The sequence below is a fragment of the Gigantopelta aegis genome, chromosome 15, assembly GCF_016097555.1.
Source record: "Gigantopelta aegis isolate Gae_Host chromosome 15, Gae_host_genome, whole genome shotgun sequence".
In the NCBI taxonomy this organism is placed as follows: Eukaryota; Metazoa; Mollusca; class Gastropoda; order Neomphalida; family Peltospiridae; genus Gigantopelta; species Gigantopelta aegis.
This window is the reverse complement of record NC_054713.1, coordinates 15,747,906-15,770,998: the sequence shown is the minus strand read 5'-3', so window position 1 is coordinate 15,770,998 and position 23,093 is coordinate 15,747,906. Positions and strand designations below refer to the sequence as shown.

General features: G+C 36.6%; 1 protein-coding gene across 1 annotated transcript; it reads right to left on the bottom strand.

Annotated features, from left to right (window-relative positions):
• Window positions 1-266: 266 nt before the first annotated feature.
• Window positions 267-22,407, bottom strand: LOC121389872 (E3 ubiquitin-protein ligase MIB2-like). Its single transcript, XM_041521530.1, has 10 exons — window positions 22,283-22,407; window positions 20,685-20,833; window positions 19,833-19,989; window positions 18,530-18,684; window positions 16,687-16,813; window positions 16,126-16,225; window positions 14,582-14,661; window positions 6,314-6,489; window positions 5,343-5,539; window positions 267-3,296 (listed from the first exon to the last, which is right to left on the bottom strand). The coding sequence occupies exons 1-10, from the start codon at window positions 22,400-22,402 to the stop codon at window positions 3,259-3,261; spliced, it is 1,299 nt and encodes a 432-aa protein (XP_041377464.1). The 5' UTR covers window positions 22,403-22,407; the 3' UTR covers window positions 267-3,258.
• Between the last annotated feature and the right edge of the window lie 686 nt (window positions 22,408-23,093).

The following is a 23,093-nucleotide window of genomic DNA, read 5'->3' as shown; positions in this document are numbered from 1 at the left end:
CGATCAGAAACACGTTTAATATACAGCCACTAATATTTTATGCAGAAAAATATATTTGATATGTTATTACAATCGTTAAAAGTCTCTGTTAGTCGAAAAACAAAAATTAAGAAATAAAATGAAATATAACCCAGTACAAATATTAGAACGATCAGAAACAAGTTTAATATACAGCCATTAATATTTTATGCAGAAAAATATATTTGATATGTTATTACAATCGTTAAAAGTCTCTGTTAGTCGATAACACCTTAAAAATTGCAGCAAACTCAGGAATGTCCCTTAATTACAATCGTTAAAAAGTCTTTGTTAGTCGATCACATCTTTAAAATGGCAGCAAACTCAGGAATGTCCCTTTAATGGATACAAAATTGAATGTGTGTATATATCCTCTGCAGACATCGTGTCAGGAATTCCACTAGCATATAATTAATTAATGTGCTCTATAGTGATGTTGTTACAATCTTCACGCTAAATTTAGATTTTCATATAGCAAATAATTAAACAATTCGGTCGTAGACAGGTATACTAAGTTTAGCTATTGTTACTGTATAAAACAGTTTTATAACAGGTGTATATTCTGAGAACTCATACTGTTTTTAATATTCACAATATGTTTATCTTTTTGTTACAGCATTATAGATATATTTTTTATATATACATAGAACTCATACTGGTTTCAATATGCACGCCACGTTTAGCTTCAATTTGAGACATAATTATTAAACCACTGTGTAATTGTGGATATTAGTAGCTAATTGTAGCGTGTAGTGTTAATTGTTGCAGTATTATGAGACAAGTGAGTAACATGTGTATTATTTTAGAACGCATACAGTTTCGTGCTTTCGTGCTTACATCCAATTAAGGTTCAGACGTAGTGTTCACATATACACGGATTCAGATACGCACATACGGCATCGTATACGGAACGCGATCCGATAATCGGACGTAGTGTTCACATATACACGGATTCAGATACGCACATACGGCATCGTATACGGAACGCGATCCGATAATCGGACGTAGTGTTCACATATACATGGATTCAGATACGATCATACGGCATCGTATACGGAACGCGATCCGATAATCGGACGTAGTGTTCACATATACATGGATTCAGATACGATCATACGGCATACGGAACGCGATCCGATAATCGGACGTAGTGTTCACATATACACGGATTCAGATACGATCATACGGCATACGGAACGCGATCCGATAATCGGACGTAGAGTTCACATATACACGGATTCAGATACGCACATACGGCATCGTATACGGAACGCGATCCCATAATCGGACGTAGTGTTCACATATACACGGATTCAGATACGCACATACGGCATCGTATACGGAACGCGATCCGATAATCGGACGTAGTGTTCACATATACACGGATTCAAATACGATCATACGGCATACGGAACGCGATCCGATAATCGGACGTAGTGTTCACATATACACGGATTCAGATACGATCATACGGCATCGTATACGGAACGCGATCCGATAATCGGACGTAGTGTTCACATATACACGGATTCAGATACGATCATACGGCATACGTATACGGAACGCGATCCGATAATCGGACGTAGTGTTCACATATACACGGATTCAGATACGCTCATACGGCATCGTATACGGAACGCGATCCGATAATCGGACGTAGTGTTCACATACGCACGATTATAAATGCAAGAGATGTACGGCTTACTTATTTATTTTATTTTATCTAGAGAACAGTCTACTCAGGTGTTATTCCACATTGGGTCAGGGAATGAGCTTGTGAAGCACTGTATTCCAAGAGAGGTGATTAACGATATATATATATATTATTATTTTTTTTTTTTTAATTTATTTATTAAAGATAACTGGTGGGGGGACGACATTAAAAGAAAGAATTACTGTTGGTCTTTTGTTTGTAAGTAGTGTCATATTCCCAGAAAAACACATTTCTTTTTAAATATAATTAAAATTAAAATGACAAAACCATATAATGTATTTAAAACCATGAGACGGAAAGGGCATTTTGGTGGAAAGACAAGAAACAACAAGTTGTATCGTGTAAAAGAGAACTGTATTTCTTCTCATAACTTATGACTTCCGGCATGCGTTTTGGCATACGGATACGATTTCATTCGCTACATTGGACGATCAGAATAATCGTGTCCGTATCCAGATACCGTATTCGTATATGTATTCGGACATATGTGAACACCTCTATTGAAAATAATGGTTAGCGATTTTTGCCGTATCTGTATCGGGATCCGGATCCGTGTATATGTGAACACAGCTTTATACTGTTGTTTACAAACATTGTGTATCGATATGTCAGACCTTAGCAACCTGTATGCGTAAACAGGTTCTCAGCGTACAAGAATATACTAGTAGTTCCTAAAAGCACTAATATTACAGTAATCAGTTTTACAATTATTACCTCATTTAATTAATAAAATGATTTGCCATAATGTACAAACAATATTAGGATACGTTTAACTAAGAAAATAGCTAATCGATCGTACAAGTTTTGGAGGAAAATACTTTACTAAGGGCAAGTTTACTAAGTCCATCGAATAGCGTCATGGTGTAATTACACACACATTGCAATCATGGTAAGATTTACTTCAATAATACTAATGTCAACGTAATGTAATAGCCTTTATATGCACAGGAATCTGGTAATTAAATTGCAAGGTCGGAAACCACATCGCCAAAAAACTACATCGGAAATTAACTTAAAACATTTGGCGATCATAATATACGAATATCCCATAAATAAATGATGGCAACTATTTGCAAACATAGTTTGATAAACTGAAACCATTTTTTTTTTTAGGAAATACAACTAAATGTTATACTCGTATTAGGCATCCAAACGATCAATAATAACACTCGTTACGCAGTTCGTTTTTATCAGAATAGTGCGCGACACGACAAACGGCACTACTCAACATTTCATTAAACAATAACTATAAGTGGCAAAGTTTCAAACATCACTCAATAGTTGCAAATAATCAAATAATTACTATTAAATGTTAAAACAAATTCTGTTTGTCTAGTAATTAGAATTAATTAATTAATTAAGAAAATTCCAGGTCACAGCAGAAAGTTGCAGCACATCCATGACAATATATATATATAAATTGTATGCAAAAAAAGCATATGTTCCTTGATTGTAAGATTCTTCAGCCACAGTCTATGACGTAATGCCACATACTAGTAGTCGAGTAAAGTATCAGGCGATTCTGTTTACTGAATGACACACTCACTTCCAATTTTTTTGCCATCTGAAATAAAGTAATCAAGTCAATTAACATTTCCGGAACTTTTCTATAATTTGAAGGTATGATAGTGTGCTAGACTTTGTTATGGACATTAGTATTTTGTAGTATAGTGTGCCACAGTATAATACATACTTTGTCATACTAATGTACTGCGGTATATTAGGCAGTTTGTCATGGTACATTAACATGTTACAAGACAAGACACAACAACACAAGACAATTTTTATTCAGTATAAATGCCATAGGCCCATAATACAGTCAGAAACTGTCATACATGTTTGCGCATGTGTAGTGTTTGCACATTTTACTGTAGGTATATAGGTATATATTTAAATATTTAAGTATTTCTAAGTTTTGGTACATTATAAAGATAAAGACATACATTAAATAATACATCCAAATGTTCTGATGTCATAATATCTATAAAGGTTTGCAATGAATTATTTTTATAAATTTAGAAATATGGTGATCTCTTAGTGCATTATATCGCTTACATACAAGCAAAATATGGAGTTCATCCTCAATATATCTTAATTCATGATCCAGGCAATATGGACAGAGTCTTTCAGTGTAGGCTATGTTGTTATATCTTCCTTGGTCAACAGCAAGTCTAAAGTTACTACATCTAAATCTTGTATATATTACTTTAAGATAAACAGGGATTTCATAACTGAGATAATAACGTTCTACATTTAACAATGACTTATAATGCTTATAATAAAAAGTATCAGATACATTTGCAACAGAACTACACCACTTTTGCTGAAGATTATCAAACAATCGTTGTCTAAATTTGACTATAAACAATTTTACATCTCCAACATCCTGAGCTATCCAAACATAGCCAAATTCTGATCTAAAAAGAATATTTTTAATGTGAGTCACTCATGTGGTGCGTCCTGCTTCATCCAGTGTCTGTAGCATCGTATAACATTGACGGGGAAGCCTGTTTATATTCAGTTGTAATAGCCTACACCAATACTTAATAGCTCTAGTAGTGTAAATAAGCTGTAAAGGTTCTCCACCACATTCACCTAAACCCATAATATTACTGGTGTTTTTCCCTAATTTTAAAAACCATTTACACATTTTAATCTGAACATCTTCAATAAGTTTACAGTAACAAATATCCCATACTTCTGAACCATAACATAAAATTGGCGTTACCATAGAATCAAATATCTTAAATAAATCTTCGCAAGGAATATCACCAAATTTGTTTTGATATCTATATAATGCCATCATGGCTTTTTTTACCTTGTTACAGTACATCAGGAATCTTTTCATGGTACACTAATATGTAACAGAATATAAGGCACCTTTTCATGACACACTGACGCATTGCACTATATTAGACATCTTGTCATGGTACACTAACATTTTACAGAATATTAGTAATATTGTGATGGCACACTAAAATGTCACATAGTATTTCGCATCTTGTCATGGCACATTAATGTATTACGGTGAATTAGGTACTTTGTTATGGTATACTAGTATGTCACAGAATATTAAGTACTTTGTCCTAAATAGCATGCTAAAGAATATTAGGCACTTTGTCATGACACACTATCATGTTGTAGTATATATAGGCACCTTGCCGTGGTACCCTAATGTGTCACAGTATATTAGGTACTTTGTAATGGCATATTAATGTGCTACGGTATACCAGACACTTTTCAACAGCAGACTAATATGTCAGGCTTTTCATCAAGTGCTTTGACATGACACCATGTTGTGGTATATTAGGCACTTTGTCATGGCACACTAATGTGAAACAGTATATTGGGCACCTTGTCATGACATAAATATTGAAGTATATTAGGAGCATTTCAATGACAATGTATCATTGTATAATATTATTAGGGTTAGGGTTAGGGTTGGGAATTGCCCACTAGTCTGTCTGTCTGTCCCTTTGTCTACTTGCCTGAGAACCTGTCTGCCTGGCTGCTTGCTTACTTGAGTGCATGCTTGCCTGTTTGCCTGCCTGTCTACTTCCCTTTATGATTCTAGGTCAAGAACTTAGATAATCAAACTCTGCTGTTTTACCTTCTCCAATTTTTCGAATGGCGTCGTTTCCACACAGAGGGCATCGTCTGACGTTTTTACAGCAAGCCCTGCACAAGGTTTTGTGAGAGCAGGGCACAATGATGACATTGGCCCTCTGTCTCAAACAACTGGAACACAGGACGTCCTGAATGAAACCTGAAGCTGTAGCATTCCTAGCGGAACTGCTCGGTGGTGAACTGGAAAATAGAAATACTAGATGTAATCCATACGGAAATGTTTTAAATGGAGTGTGGCAGCCTTACACTGGTCTTCCACACACCCACATCCACCAAATACGACTGCAATGTTGATAGCTAGCCCCCATTTCCCAAGGCTATATACAAGGCCACCGCGTATACAACAATATCTATGTCAAGTGACAAATATGACGGCTTCCATTAACGACGTATTTATAGATTTCATATTTGTACGCACTATTTAGCATGATGCGTGTACGGTAGTTGATGGACCCGAGGGCAAAATGACCCTTGGAAGGACCGGGTGGGTGGAGAGGGCTATTAGGCTAAAAGTAGATTTGTCTGACTGAAGAAGACCGTATATTATCACACTCCGATTCTCTTTTCATTGATCACCCCCACCCTCACCAATTTATGTTACTACTACTACGGTACTACTACCACCGCCATCACCACCACCACCACTACTACTACTAAAGGGCGGGACGTAGCCGAGTGGTAAAGCACTTGCTCCATGTGTGGTCAGGTTAGGATCGATGCCCATTGGTGGCCCATTGAGCTATTTCTCCTTCCAGCCAGTGCACCTCGACTGATATATCAAATACTGTGGTGTATGCTATCCTGTCTGCGGGATGGTACATATGAAGGATCTACTGAGGGAAAGCTGTAGCTTCCCTTTCTCAGACCATATGTCAGAATTATCAAATGTTTGGCGTCCAATAGCTGATGATTAATAAATCAATGTTCTTTATTAAACAAAACAAACTTGTATACTTTATTTGTGCAAAATTCTGCACTAAGCTCTTCAGCTTCTCTTCGGTGCATATCTCAACAGGAGTTAACCCTGCATGGTTCTCGGCTTCTTTATCGGCGCCGTGTTGTAACAGGTAGGTGGCAATCTGTGCCCGTTTATCAGTACTTTGTCCTTGCTCTCCAATAAGCGCTTTGAACTATACAAAAAATATACATACCGTAGTTAGTTATATTTAGTTAAGCAGTCATATAAACAATGATAATTTTAATGGTATAAAAAGACAGATCCGTGATTAACAGAAGTTTAGCAGCACCTTCTCTGTCTCTCTCTCTCTCTCTCTCTCTCTCTCTCTCTCTCTCTCTCTCTCTCTCTCTCTCTCTCTCTCTCTCTCTCTCTCTCTCTCTCTCTCTCTCTCTCTCTCTCTCTCTCTCTCTCCCTCCCTTCCATTTTTCTCTTTCTCCCTCCCGTACACTCTCTGTCTTTAACTCCCTCTACTCGCAAACCTCTGTCTCTCATTCTCTTTCACACATCTGTCGCTTTCTCTTCATATACATACTTGTATGTATGTGTGTATACTGCTCACGTCTTAGAACTATAGAGATGCTCCCGGCTGGACAAACACAGACTTAAACAGCTCATCAAATGAATGTCTCACAGTCAGTCATTAGCAGAGTATAGGAGCGACACAGAACAACCGTAGAGTGCAAGACAAGATCACGAAGTTGACGTCCAACTGTCACCATCAGACGCCAAGACAGACTCCTAATCACCAGAGCCACCCGTAATTGTCAAATCAGTGCAACTCAACTACAACAGCAACTCCAACAGGCAAACAGAGATCCAAGTCTGCACTCAAACAGTTCGTAACCCTGTGCATGCTGCACTCGTAGACCGTACATGCCTTTACCTTTAACTGCAAGACATCGCCAAACTCGGCTGGAATGAATGGTGTCGACGTCATCTTCGATGGACAAATGCTCGTTGGTCAAATGTCATGTTTAGTGACGAATCCAGGTTTAATCTGGCCTTCAATAACGGTCGTGTAAGGGCTTGTCGCAGGCTACGTAAACGATACCAAGAGACTGCTGTGGTACCTCGTGATCGGTATGGAAGTCGGTCAATAATGCGAGGGGTGACATCACCATGACATGTCAAAGGAGAGTGACAGGTCTGTACTACAGAGATAGCCTCATCAATCATCATCATATTAACCATGCAATAAAGGTGTAATGCATTTATTGACGCTAGAGGGGCCCCAACACGATATTGACATCTCGTGATTTCCATTACTCCACCCCTGACTGACATTACCTTTATTGCGGGACTTAAAACATCTCTCATATTGTTAAAATCAATGAAATCCAGCACATGTAAGTTATGTATTTGTTAGTGTTGAAATAAATGTTGACATTATTTCAGTTACAGAGTTCTGTTAATTTTGAGGAATATCCCCTACTTTTTTGTGTGAACAGCTATATAGAGGTGGGAACTAATCACTACACATTTTTACATATAAGGTTCCTGTGCAACAAATAAATATATACATGTAATGTATATAGCATTAATACCAATAGCAATATAGAAACTATTATCGTTTAATTACTATTGCCGGAAGTGTTAATATAACAATGCCCGGAAGTCTATCCTAGGGTTACTGCATGGCCAAGCAGATGACAAGTCTATGTTCTTAGCATGAATAAAAGCCACTATCATTTTTGAAATGAGTTTGTTGAACAAGAACTTAACAGAACTGACGATGAGGTAAATCTGTAACTTGGTTATTATGGCAGTTCATGGTAGTTGATCCGTTTAACTAGGATGTTGAATCTTGGACCGCGTACACTGAACGCCTATCGGCCTACTTCGAAGCTAATAAAGTTACTGATGCGTTTAAACAACGAGTTAGTCTGTTGAGTGTTATTGGACCAAACACGTATGCATTAATGCGATATCTCGTATCTCCTGACCATCCTACTGACAAAAGGTTTGAGGAATTAATAAAGGTTATCCAAGATCACCACCACCCAAAACCATCGGTTATTGTTCAGCAATTTACATTTAACACATGTTTCCAAAACAGAGGTCAAGGAATTTCTGAGTTTGTTGCTGAAATGAGGTGTCTCGTGAAACATTGTGAATACTGTGCAATGTTAGATGACATGCTGCGTCATCGTATTGTATGTGGGGTTTCTGATGAAGGTGTCCAGAAACATTTACTGTTCGAAACAAACCTAAATTTCAGTCCTGCACTAGAAATTTCGTGGAGTATTGAAATGGCTGCTCATAACGTGACATGCATTCAAAATGGTATGCATGGTCCTGTTTCTTCTCGACAGGAGGAAAAGGTAAATAAAGTGGTTCACAAAAACAAACAAAACAGTCTAGGCCATAATGACAACACTCACAACAGGTCTAAAGAATTTGTTAGTCGCCGTGCTAAAAACTTTAGAAATCCGAACGTGAAGTGTTACAGATGTGATGGATCACATTCTTCTGAAAAGTGTCGTTTTAAAGATATTATTTGCAACTATTGTCATAAAAAGGGCACATTGTTAAAGCTTGTCGTCGCCAAGCTAGACAAACCACTCACACAACCAATATGGTTCAGCAAAAGGATAACTCAGATAGTGACAATGATGGTTCATTCTATGTGAATCTTGATGAGGAGGAATACTCATTGTATCATGTAAATGGATGTGAAAGATCATCGTCTGTACCGATCACTGTGGATGTCTGTATGAACGGTAAACCAGTTACACTGCATATTGTCACAGGCGCCAGTGTATCTCTGATGAGCGAGTCGTGCTATAAGAAAATGTGGTCTGAACGTGAAGCTCCTCTGTTGAGGAAATCGAAAGCCGTACTTCGTACATACACAGGTGAACAAATTAAGGTGTCATAGACATTTGCGTAGAATATCATGGACAAAAGGTTGATGCATCTATTATGATCATCAAAGGTCAAAAAGCAAATCTACTTGGGAGAGACCTGCTTAAAAATATTCGTCTGAATTGGAACGAAATTTGTCATGTGGAAAAAGCTACATCTTTCCCTTAAATCCTGGACAAGTACTCTGATATTTTTGTAAAGATGAACTGGGAGACATTAAAGGGGTACTTGGAAAAATTTATGTTGATCCAAATGCACAACCTAAATTCTTGAAACCACGACCAGTGCCTTATGCAATGCGTGCAAAAGTGGAACTCAAATTGGATAGACTCGTGAAAGAAGGAATCATTGAACCATTGAAGTATAGTGACTGGGCAACTCCAATTGTACCTATTTTGAAAGAAAACAGTTAGGATCTGTGGTGATTACAAACTCACCATAAATCAAGTTTCGAAACTAGACTCTTATCCAATTCCGAAGATTGAAGATCTCTATGCCACACTATCTGGAGGTACATTTTCACAAAAATATTATCTCAAAAGTGTGTATCTTCAATTTCCTCTGGATGAAAAGTCAAAGCAGTTCACAACCATCAATACTCACCGTGGTCTAGTTTGCTACAATAGATTTCCGTTTAGAATGTCTTCATCTCCAGCAATTTTTCAAAGGTGTATGGATAATCTCCTTCAAAGGATTTCAATGACATATGAATATCAGAATGACATTCTGATCTCTGGTGAAGATGATGCTCATCATGTTCAAAATGTTGAAACTGTTCTCAAGAGACTTTGTGATGCAGGTATTGCGTGTTAGGCAGGACAAGTTTACTTTTCAAGCCAAAGAGGTTGTGTACTTGGGTCACAAAATTGACGCAGAAGGACTGCATCTGGTTCAAAAAAGTCGAAGATATCGCAAATGCTCCTTCACCTACCAATGTCACTGAACTCAAGTCATACCTTGGTCTTCTGAATGTGAGTCTTCTGAAGAGAAAAGATGTAAAATGGCGATGGACAAGTGACCAAGAAAAAGCATTTTACGAGTCAAAAAAGCATTTTACGAGTCGAAAAAACTACTTCAGTCTTCCAAAGTGTTCGTGCATTATGATGCCAATAAATAATTAATTCTGGCTTGTGACGCTTCACAGTGTGGCATTGGAGCTGTACTATCATACAAAATGCCTGATGGAGCAGAGAAACCTGTAGCTTTCGACTCTAGAACCCTGAACTCTGCCGAGAAAAAGTATTCGCAAATTGAAAAAGAAGAATTTTCTGTAGTTTTTGGTGTTAAAAATTTCAACTCGTATTTGTTTGGTTGAACATTTTGCATTGCAAATGAACATAAGCCATTACAAACACGGTTTGGGGAATCTAAAGGAACTCCAACAATGGCTTCCGCTCGTATACAGAGACGGGCATTAACTCTTTCTGCCTACACATTCAGGTATATTCGGGGTAAAGACATTGGGCATGCTGGTGCCATGAGTAGACTTCCGCAAGCTATGAAACCTGAATCTATGTCTATCCCCGCAAAAAATGTATTTTTGATTAACTTTCTGGATTCTTCTCCAGTTACAGCTGAGGAAATTGATAAACTGACTCGTGCTGATCCTGTTCTTTTGAGAGTGAAAAGATTCATTACGAATGGTTGGATGAATTCAGATGAACCTGAATTGAAACCATATCATGTTTGAAGAAATGAGCTGAGCACTTATGGTGAAATTGTACTATGGGGATCAAGAGTAGTCGTATTCCCACAGTGACGTGCACGTGTTTTCACAATGTTACATGATTCACACCCTGGAATCGTGAAAATGAAGACCCTTGCGCGTAGTTATGTTTGGTGGCCAAACGTTGACTCTGAAATCGAAATGACAGTTCACAACTGTAATTCGTGCCAATAAATGCGAAAAGCACACCAGCTGTGGACATGCACCCCTGGGAGTATTCACAAGGTCCGTGGAAACGCATCCACATTGACTATGCTGGTCCTTTCATGAACAAAATGTTTCTGATTATAGTTGATGCTTTCTCAAAATGGATGGATTTACATGTGATGACAACAGCAACTTCGCAAGCTACAATCGAGAAACTGGAAATGACATTTGCCACACATGACTTGCCTACCACCGTTGTATCCGATAATGGAATTTCTTTCACAAGCAGTGAATTTGAAGCATTCATGGCTTGAAACAATATTGAACACATAAAGACTGCATCCTACTACCGGATCCAATGGACTAGCAGAACGTTGTGTCCAAACGTTCAAAGAAACAAGGAAAAAAATCGAGGGGCGATCTGCAGAATCAAAAGTGTCTCACTTTCTTTTCAGATACTGAGTTATGCCACACTTGACGACTGGCAAGTCGCCTTCAGAAGATTTAATGGGGAGGAAATTGAGTTCTCATCTTGACCTCCTTCACCCTGATAAGACTGCAAAAATTAAAAACGTTCAAGCAAAACAAAAAGTTCACCATGATACACACTGCAAAAACAAAACTCTTTCTGTTGGTGAAATTGTGAATTCTGGGCCCGGTTAATTTAATCATTGATTAACACTAACTGGGAGTTAAATTCCTTAACCCAGGGTTAGTGCTAACCCAGGTTTCGAACAACCAGGCCCTGCATTACATGAATACCACACAACATACCACACTATGGTTTACAACAGTCACTTTTTGCGCCCTTGTTTTGGGTTCGTACACAATAAATACCGTAATTTCACTTGAAATCCATATTTCGTAAAAGGTACATTTTTTTAATCACAATATTTTATTCAAACACATTCAGGGGCATTAGTAATGTTCAAAAAATAATAATTCAATAGCAGTTTTGCACTGGAATTTTTCCAGCATTCTTGAAACGGAAACGTCATGTACCCAGTGTATGGTTGATGAAAAGTGACCTCATTGGTATACTGACGTCATTCAAATTCAAAATTACAATGCTTCGCCATATTAAAATAAAATCTGGTCTCCTAACCTTGACCCTTGTCAAATTTCTATAACAAGCAGACAACGCTGTTTACAGGTTGGTATTTATTTATTTTTCATTATTCTGGACAAACTATTAATTTTAAGTTTTAAAAGATGAAAGAAATAAAAAGTACCTTTTGTCAAATATATCATATAAAAAAATTACAATGAGATATGCCATATTGTGTACGAGGCTAAAAGAAGGGTGCGAAAAGTGACTGTCGTCGACCTTAGTACATAGTCAACCCATTGTTCTCAACCCTGTGCAGCGCAGTCAACCCATTTTTCTCAACCCTGTGGAGCAGCCCGCTCCAGAGCCTGTCAACCCTCCAGTACCTGTTTGCAGATCTACTAGACATTCAAAACCACCAGACAGACTGAATCTTTAAGTGCAAAGATATTTGACAGTGCTATTGCAGAGATATATCAGTGTTATTTTAGTATTGTTCTAAAATGAGTTATTTGCTCTGAAGTTAATTTGCAAGGTTAACATTTTAGTTAGATAAACAAGTTAAAAACTGTTCGAGATGAATAAGTTAACAGTGTGTATTATGATATTATGCACTGTTCCAGATAAATATACATTTTAGTTTATTTGCATCACAAAAGAAAGTGAACTTTAATGTGGGATTAAGTTAACCATGTTAGTGTTCAGTAACATTCTTTCAGTAGTTTTTCAAGGAATTATGTTTTAAACTATTACTAGTTGCTATTAGTTACAATTACCGGAAGTGTTAACATAACAAAACAAAGGACTTAAATCTTTAAATCACTTATTAAAATCCATTCTCAAACACAATCCAACTATCAATATTTGCACTAAACTATTCAATACATTAATTAAACCAGTTCTGTTATATGAGAGTGAAATTTGGGGATCACAAGTTTGTAACACAAATTATTTTATTCTTTGTGTAGAAAACGTAGTCCCTACACATAAAATTCTGTAAATGGGTTTTTGGGGGTCAATAAATATACCAGTAATGCTGCAGCATTAGCAGAACTAAGAAGACTGCCACTGACGTATGATATATTTATTAATGCCTTTAAATATGTATTACATATCATGACTTCAAACAACCCACTATTAACTGCTGCGTTTATTGGTAGTTCAAAGTCAGCTCAGAACAACAAACCGTCGTGGGTAGCTAAACCTATTAATGTTGCAAACCTAATTGGAATTCCTATGCATCTATCTTCAACTCCAGAGTTACCGACTGCATGCACTTTAGGTGAACTCGTAATTAAATGCGAACAGTACTTTTTGCAGTATATTATGACACAGCTAACATCAAACAAAAATTCTAACAAATATGGTAATAAAATGCGCACATATATGTCATTCAAACAAATTTCGAGTTCAGTTGAGACCTATTTATTACATACCAAAGACTGTGAAAGCAGAAAAGCTTTTAGTTGGCTTCGTTTGAGTGCACATTCACCTATAATCAAAACGGGAAGACACAAGAAACCACCTGTCCCTGCGAATGAGAGATATTGCCCCAACTGTCCCCTAGAAGTTGAAGACGAATATCATTTCATTATCAAGTGTCCTATATATAATGCTTTTAGAAATGATTTACATCATAAAATAATAAAACAATAATCACTTCTTTTTTCTAACGAATAATAAAAAATTCTTATTTCTTACACAGAACAATATTCCGGAATTATGCCCTATCATTTGCAATTTTGTAAAGAGATGCTTTAAGTTGCGTGAAAGCATATGAGTTGGGAGTAATTTCAAATTGCTTGCATTTCACGTCTGTACAAACTAATGGAGAATGTACGAGGGTGTGTGGATTCGTGAAAAATAATTCATGAACCCCATAGGGGCGAATTGGTGGTTTTTCATGGCTCTACATTTCTGACAATCTTGGCTTTACCTAAATGTATTATTATCATCACTAGTATCAGGTTAATAAGGCTTAAATTACATATGTATTTGTTGATGCAGATGTTTGTTCATGTAATTAATATATATTTATGTCATTGTTACTGCAGATAAATGTATATTATATTGTTATTTTTTGCTCTGTCCATATGCGGGTGTTATGCAAATACATTTTTTTTTTAATAACAATGCCCGGAATTGTATCCTACGGTTAAAGGATGGCCAAGCAGAAGACAAGTCTGTGTTCTTAATATGAATAAAAGCCACTATCATTTTTGAAATGATTTTGTTGAAGCAGAACATTACAATACATATTCTTGAATTCTGTTCATGAAAATTCCAGGACATTATCGTGAAGCAATTCCCTTCGATGTTTCAAACTTTATGCGCACAGCTTGCCAAAGGCCAGGACTGGAGCACAGTAATTTTTAACATAAATAATACATGTATGGCAAACAAGAGTGTTCAAAAGTATGAGTATTAAAGTTTAATGATTTACAGGAACGTTTTTTTTCCAAGAGTATATATATTTACCATGTCAGTTGTTTGGTTCTGCATCATGGTGAGGTGTAAGGGTGTGTCTCCATCATTATCACTTGCATTAACATTGGCACCTTAAACAAAAATGCAAAACCATTATAAATAAGGCACAGATGCAGGACATTATGCAGGTAGGAGTCTGAACTGTCGCGTTTTAAGGGGGTGGGGGTCGGGTGATGATTCACCGGAAAATATATTTTATAATTAAGGAATTTTTATTTGAGCCGAGGGATTCCGCCCCTGAAGCCCCTCCCCCTGTACACACGCCTGTAACTTCAGGACAAAGACAAGAGGTTGAATTTATGAAGTCTGATTTTCCTAAACGCAGGTGTGTAAGGATTGTAAATATACTCTTCAAAAAAGGAAACACATAGCACATTATTTGTTAATAAGACAGTAGCATAGGTTTTAACATAACCTTATTCATTAGCTAGTGGACATGACGGCATGCAGTTTTGAAGCTGACAAAATCCACTATTTGACGTGGAAATGTTTGGGGGGTGTTCTTCTCAATATCCAATATACTATGGTAGTGGAGCTAACATTGTTCACGTACTAAATACACAGGCGTATGGGCTCCCATTTTTGTAAGGGGCAGGCTGGTTTTTCCCGAATTAAACGAAAATGCCCGAATCTGAATAACAATATTTATTCATAACAGTATTACTGCTAAACAGCTATATAGGGGTGCAAACTGATCACTGCACATTTTTACATATACTGATGGAAACAAATAAGGGAACACATCGAACTGTAGACCAAATGTAATTCATTACTAGCATAGTAATGTCTGTATTTTACACACAGTTGTAATGTGGGATTGAATGTCTGTAGTGTTGAATGTGCTGCCTATATGTTCCCAGTCAACTTTTGACAATATGAATTGATTTTTGATGCAGTCATTATTTCTTGTTGCTATCTGTGTGATCCTTTATTTCTTTCCATCAGTATATATTATAACTAATTTTGATGGTAGAATTATGGAAATATATGTTTATATAGGTTTGCACATTTTGCACGAATATCTCTATCGTTTTTGCACGAATTTGAGAATTTGCACCAGCACTACGATGGGGGAGGGGGCTAGTTCGCGAGCGCTCGGCCTTCAGAACACACCGTATATTTACCAACATATTCACAATGTATCTATATATTAATTATATCATTCTTCTACAAGGTTGGATTTTGGCACTGCTAGAGAATATTCATTAAATAATTATCGGCTGTTGGATAAAGATAAAGTTTATTTTGCTAAACAACATCACTACATTGATTTATTAATCGTTGGCTATTGGATGTCAAACATTTGTTAATTTGACATATAGTGTTGGAGAAGAAACACACTACATTTTTCCATTAGTACCAAGGGATCTTTTATACACACCATCCCACAGACGGGAAAGCATATACCACGGCCTTTGACCAGTCGTGGTGCACTGGATGGAACGTAAAACAACCCAATCAATAGAATGGATCCACCGAGATGGTTCGATCCTGCGACGCAACTAAATCCCGCCCCATATGGGCGTTAAGAGTACCTGCAGATATCAACACTTGAATGGGCTCAATGTAGCATTCGCCACAAGCAACATGTAAAGGAGTTGATCCGTTGTTTGCTTTCGAATTTACACTAGCTCCCTGAAAAGAAAAAACCCAAAAAAACAACAACCGTAATATCATTTGTAAAATGTGTGTGCGTGTGTCCCAATCTCTCTCTATCTCTCTTTCACTGTTTACTTCTTGCACTTACTCGCCCATCCGTCCACAAATACGGATGAACAGAAATCTCTCTCTCTCTCTCTCTCTCTCTCTCTCTCTCTCTCTCTCTCTCTCTCTCTCTCTCTCTCTCTCTCTGTGTGTGTGTGTCTCTCTCTCTCTCGTTATGTGTGTGTGTGTGTGTGTGTGTGTGTGTGTGTGTGTGTGTGTGTGTGTGTGATACTTTTATTTCTCTGCAGTATTCTTTCCCTAACTGCCCTTTCTCCCCTCTCTGCATCTTTCCATACCAGTCTTACCCCACCTCTCTGTCTGCCTGTCTGTCATTTAAAGACATATTGGTGTTTTCTTCCTAAGTAAGTGTGTAATTATAACTGACGTTTTACCTGTTTAATGAGAACTCTTGCAACATCTGTATGGTCGTTTATTGCTGCAAGATGTAGTGCCGTGAATCCATCCTCCTTCGTAGAGTCGATGATACTTTTATTTCTCTGCAGTATTTTCTCTACAATTCTAACAAGTGGAGAACTTGATGAAACACATTGTTAATCATTGGATTTTAGCTGAGATATATACCACCAAATTAAATCCCATAGATGATTTTAGCTGAGATATATACCACTAAATTAAATTCCATAGATGACAACAGTAATATATCAACACGCACATTATAGATATAAATACTATAATTCTAACAAGTCGAGAACTTAATGAAAGGACATTGTTAATCATTGGATGTCAGCTGATATGTATACCACCAAATTAAATCCCATAGATGACAACAGTAATATATCAACACACACATCATAGATATAAATACTACAATTCTAACAAGTCGAGAACTTAATGAAAGGACATTGTTAATCATTGGATGTCAGCTGATATGTATACCACCAAATTAAATTCCATAGATGACAACAGTAATATATCAACACGCACATTATAGATATAAATACTATAATTCTAACAAGTCGAGAACTTAATGAAAGGACATTGTTAATCATTGGATGTCAGCTGATATGTATACCACCAAACTAAATCTCATAGATGACAACAGTAATATATCAACACGCACATTATAGATATAAATACTATAATTCTAACAAGTCGAGAACTTGATGAAACACATTGTTAATCATTGGATGTCAGCTGATAATATATCAACACGCACATATGATATATACCACCTGGATGTCAGCTGATAAACTAAATCTCATAGATGACAACAGTAATATATCAACACGCACATTATAGATATAAATACTATAATTCTAACAAGTCGAGAACTTGATGAAACACATTGTTAATCATTGGATGTCAGCTGATATGTATACCACCAAACTAAATCTCATAGATGACAACAGTAATATATCAACACGCACATCATAGATATAAATACTACAATTCCATTAAAGTGACAGACCCTAGTTTTTTAACACTACGACGCATCACTATCAAAGATTTTCATAATATAAGTAATAAGTACTTGCATTTTATTACTTATTCATACACCTGAACTGGTTCTGGTCATCCAGGTTTTTATAATAGTCTAAAAATACATTTTTCATAATTCTAAAAACGCACGTTTGGTTGGGGTTGTTGTTGTGTTTTTTTAGGTGCTTTTTTTTTTAATACCACAAACATTTAACAAGAGACAAAGACATTTTTGTTTCGGTCTTTACAAACATGGATAATGATGAGATGAATGGTGAAGCCGCAGTATTTCCATGGTACTAGATACTTATTGCCCTCCTGTCTGTCGCATTTTACTTACACTTTAGAATCCATTGCTGTTTTAATAATATTTGAACCTAAAATGTTTACTGAAGGTGGTTAATAACCATATGGTAAAAGTAAAGGGTGTAACATATCTAAGTTACAGTCCTCATACTGTTGAAATAATTCCATATTCAGTAGGGTTAGTTTTTTTCTTCTTTTTTTTGTATGGTTTTTGTTTGTTTTGTTTTGTTTTGTTTTGTTTTGTTCTGTTTGTGTTGTTGGGTTTTTCGTTGTTGGTTTCGAGAGGGGGGGGGGGTTGAAGGGTTTTTGGGAGAGGTGTGCAACATTTAATAACTCCACCCCAGAACTGACATCTTTCGAGATCTATGAAAGTGGATAATAAAGATCTCTTGTCCGAAGTGTAAAATTTTATATCAGTTTGTCCCAGTTCAAAATTATTCTTCATGGTTCCAAAATTCAAAATTACTCTTGACTGTCCCGAACATTTACCCAGCTCTTCCATGAAAAGCTGACCAGTGAAGTGGGTTGAATCCCCGTTCGTTGGTTTTCGTCAAATCCACCTTCGGTGACGTCAGAATTCGCTCAGCTGCTGCAGTATGGTCCTCAGCAATGGCGTCATGAAGAGGTGTGTCCCCTGACTCATCCTGTGTAAATCATTTTAAAGAACTATCATTACAAGACAATACAAGTACATATAATTCACCAAGTACTGAAAAAAAACAGTACTAGCATTGAATTGAACATTAAAATATTGGCTGCATTTGTCACGGTCATAATATAACATTTATGATTAAAAACACCAAAAGAAAACATTTGTTTTAATATAATTTGTTAAAAGAAGAAAATAGAAAACAAAAAAAACAAATATTCACCAAGTACTAAAAAATAGTGCAAGTATGAAACACAGATCCGTTTTACACATTGGTTTTTGTATGAACTACGCCGTCCATACAGTGTGTAAGGTGGTTCTGTGATTCATACTTCAAATTATCATATTCAAATTTTATAATTCTACGTGTATAACAATTGCATCAATATAAATATTATGAAATCTCTGGCGTAGCCAAGATTTTATATTGGTGGGGGGGTGGGGTGGAAGTGGCAACCCACTATTATGAGGGCCAACCCACACTATGTATGTATGTATGTATGTATGTATGTATGTATGTATGTATATGAATGTATGTATGTATTGTATGTATGTATGTATGTGTGTATGTGTATGTATGATTTTATAAAATTTAATACAGTGGGGAAAAAAAATTTGATTGGGGAGGATATGACCCCCATAACACCAAAAACCCTCCCACCGACCCACCCTCACTATGCCATTGTATGAAATAACATTCAAACTCTTTCTTAAAACATTTAATACACGGAATCGCCATTCTGCGATTCGGCTTTTGTCGTCAGTAGTCGAATGAGGGAATTCTCACATTATTTCATATATTAATACAAACAATTTTAAACAATTACTATCTACATGTAATCCCTTAGTGGTTGTTTGGTTTTGTTTTGTTTTGTTGTTATTGGGACGTTTATTGTTTGCTTTGTCCTTGTTTGTTGGGCGTTTTTAATTATTATTATTATTATTATTATTATTATTATTTGCTTTGCTGATTTTTGTTTTATGTTATATAGGGTTGGGTGCTGTTTTTTTTGTTTTTTTGGTTGTTTGTTTTTTCTTGGGGGGGGGGGGGGGGTTGTTGTTGTTTTTTGTGGAGAGGGTGGGTTTTGTTGTTGTTTTGTTATCCAATGAGTATAATTTGTACTGTGTAGGCGTACAACTTACCATGACGTTGACGTCACAACCTCGTCCAATCAGAGCGTGTATAAGCGTTGTTTGGCCTGTGTAGGCGGCGTTATGAATAGCGGTTCTTCCTTTGTCGTTTTTCAAGTCCAACTGCGCACCAGCTCTGACCAAGTACTCGGCAACTTCAGTCTGTTGTCTGTAATTATTAAGAAAATACACGTACCATATCAAAAAACGTATCTCAGCACAAAGCAGATACCGGCCTCGGTGGCGCTGTGGTTAAGCCAACGGACTACAGGCTGGTAGGTACAGGGTTCACAGCCCGGTACTGGCTCAAACCCAGAACGAGATAGCCCAGATAGCTGAGGTGTGTGTGCCCAGGACAGCGTGCTTGAAGCTTAATTAGATATAAGCACGAAAATCAGTTGAAATGAGTAAAAACAAAACAGAGTTAAAGAGATGTTGGGTGCTGGGGGGGGGGGGGGCTAGAGCCTCCCTTTTGAGGCCCAAAACATTAAACGCCGAATTTACAAAGTCTACACACGTGTTGCATATAATTACTGTGTCTCTTTCTCTATATAGATACAGTTTTATCGCTAGGGGCGACCGACAGGGGCGGATGCAGGATTTTTTTAAAGGAGGGGGTACAATTGTAAAGAACGTAATTAATTTTGCATTTGGGTCACAGAACTAAATGGACATTACATTAACGTTACCACACACACACACACACACACACACACACATACACACACACACACACACACACACACACGCACAAATTAAAAATAGTATATACATGTCTGCAATCGGAGCTGAATAATCAATCACTTAAACAATCATTTAATCAGTCACTTTATTTGTCACAGCTGAATAGCGAATACTACGTACTTTCCCGTAGCTACAATCAGTGGTGTGTCACCATCGTCATCAGTCGCGTTTATGTCAGATTTCTTTTCTATAAGCAGTTTGACGATGGGCAGTTTCCCTTCATGAGCGGCAATATGTAGACACGTGAGTTCTTTGGATCGCTCGTTCACCTTTAGCAATAGCAATAGAAATATGATATATAAAAAATAACAATGATAAAAACAATAACAATAATTAAAAACAACTTAAAACTACAAATAGCTAATATACCTTACAATTTGGGTAATTGTAAATTCTTATTAGAGTTCCCCTACTTTTTTTAAGAGTATATAATACGCAAGGCCGTTTCAACACTTTCCGATTGTTCTGATCTCTTCTCTTTTCATTTACACTACCGAAATCTTCGTTGTACTTAAAGATGAATTCCATAAATACAATGGTCACTTTGTCACTTATTATACAAGTGGTTGTACACGCGGCGGTCGTGTATATGGCATTGGCTATCTAAATGGCGGTAATATTTTTGTGTGAAAGCTCAGTGTAACTCCGCCACACCCCATCAACACTTTCCATCTAAAGACGGCTTACATCTAGTAATAACAATAATCAGGCTAGGGTCCTGTCTCCTCCCCGTGAGTTGATATGGCCAGCTATATATTAATTCACCTTTCAACCGTCGGGGGGGGGGGGGGGGGGGGGGGGGTATAATCTTCCAACGGCATCCAATAGGCAATAGCCGATGATTAATAAATCAATGTGCTCTAGTGGTGTCGTTAAACAAAACGAACTTTAACTTTGTCTTATAAGGTGGCTGGTTTGATTTATCAACGTCACGCATCTGTATTACATTAATGGCGTAAAAAAACTATCACAGAAACGACAACAAAAAAGTTGGATTTGTATAGCCAAAATCTGTTTTGCTGAATTCTAAATAAATTAACCATGATGTCGATTTTAACAATACTGCAACGATAATGACTACACAATGGCAATGAAATAACACAATAATAATAACAAATAAAAAAAACAAAAAACAAAATAATAACAAACAACTTTCTTCTTTTTTTTGTGGATTTTTACAGAATTATAAATGATTGTCAATTAATTTTGTTTAAATCTATCGATTTCAACAGCATTAAAAACACAATAGCAATTATAAATGTTTAACAATTTTGAAATAATCATTTCTAAAAAAACCTGTTGATTTTAATATCGTTGCTAATAAATTAAAAGTTATTATATAATAGTTTACTATTGTGAATTTCACTAACATATATTATTAATAAATTAACAATATTTACTTGCGTACAACCTGTTGAAATTAACAATTATGTAACAGCTAACTCATTACAATGTGTGTCTTTTAATAACATTACTAATAATTTAACTAGTATTTAATAACTTATAACTTGTAGGTTTTAACAACATTACTAATAAACAATTGTTGAATTGCTTACAACATTACTAATAATTTAATAATTATTTAATTACTTACATATTGTGTAGTTGGACAATGTATATTACTAATAAAATAAATTAAATTAACAATTATTTAATTGTTTCCAACTTGTGAAGTTGAAAAACATTAGTAATAAATTAACAATTATTTAATAGCTTACAACTTGTGGATTTTGGGCGATAATATCTCTGACTTTTGCGACATCACCATCTATTGTTGCATTAATCAAGTCATGGATTCCACTACCTTGACTTTGACCCCTCATTCCCAACAGCATCATTCCACGTAGGGCATTGGCTAAATTACTTGCTAGATCTGTAACATATAACACATGTATAAAGATTATTGGTTAATCACTAGATCTGTAACATATGACACATGTATAAACAGTAATGGATGATCGCTAGATCTGTAACATATACTATGTAAAAAAAAAAAAAAAAAACCGCACAGGTGACAGGGAAAGAAGAAAAGTGTTTGATTTTATCAAATATCGTGGGTTTTTTGTACAATGTTGCTGAATGACCATGTTTGTCAATGTTCCTGGAATAGGACAGCATGCCCAAATGCACATTAAAACAAATTTAACGCACGTTGTGCGACAATTGCAGGAAATTGGCGTGAAATGGTCAGATTTTGGCAAATGCACGTAAAACTCGGGGAAAAGACTGAGGTAGTGATGGGTATTTAAAGCTGCAATGCTTGTAACGATGCCTCATTTCCATTTCGACGTAGACGAGTTACAAGATGCCAAGCCTAAGCCTGCCGAATCGAAACATTGCAATAGGCTGCCTCCAGTTAGGTGAATCGTAGTCAGTAGTCGCACGCCACATGAACGTCCATCAGAGCACCATTTCATGTCTCTGGGATAGGTACCAGCAGTTTCAAGACCTCGCATAACAACTGCAGCACAATATCGCTACATCCGGGTTCTGCAGTTGCGTCACCGAACTGCCACAGCAACGAACACT

Excerpts from the sequence above, each read along its gene's own strand:
- LOC121389872 (XM_041521530.1), bottom strand. The coding sequence starts at position 22,402 with ATGATGCTGTTGGGAATGAGGGGTCAAAGTCAAGGTAGTGGAATCCAT. Across the intron at positions 16,226-16,686 it reads CAAGAGTTCTCATTAAACAG|GGAGCTAGTGTAAATTCGAA; the intron begins GTAAAACGTCAG and ends TTTTCTTTTCAG. Across the intron at positions 5,540-6,313 it reads CAGAATTTTGCACAAATAAA|TTCACCACCGAGCAGTTCCG; the intron begins GTATACAAGTTT and ends TCTATTTTCCAG.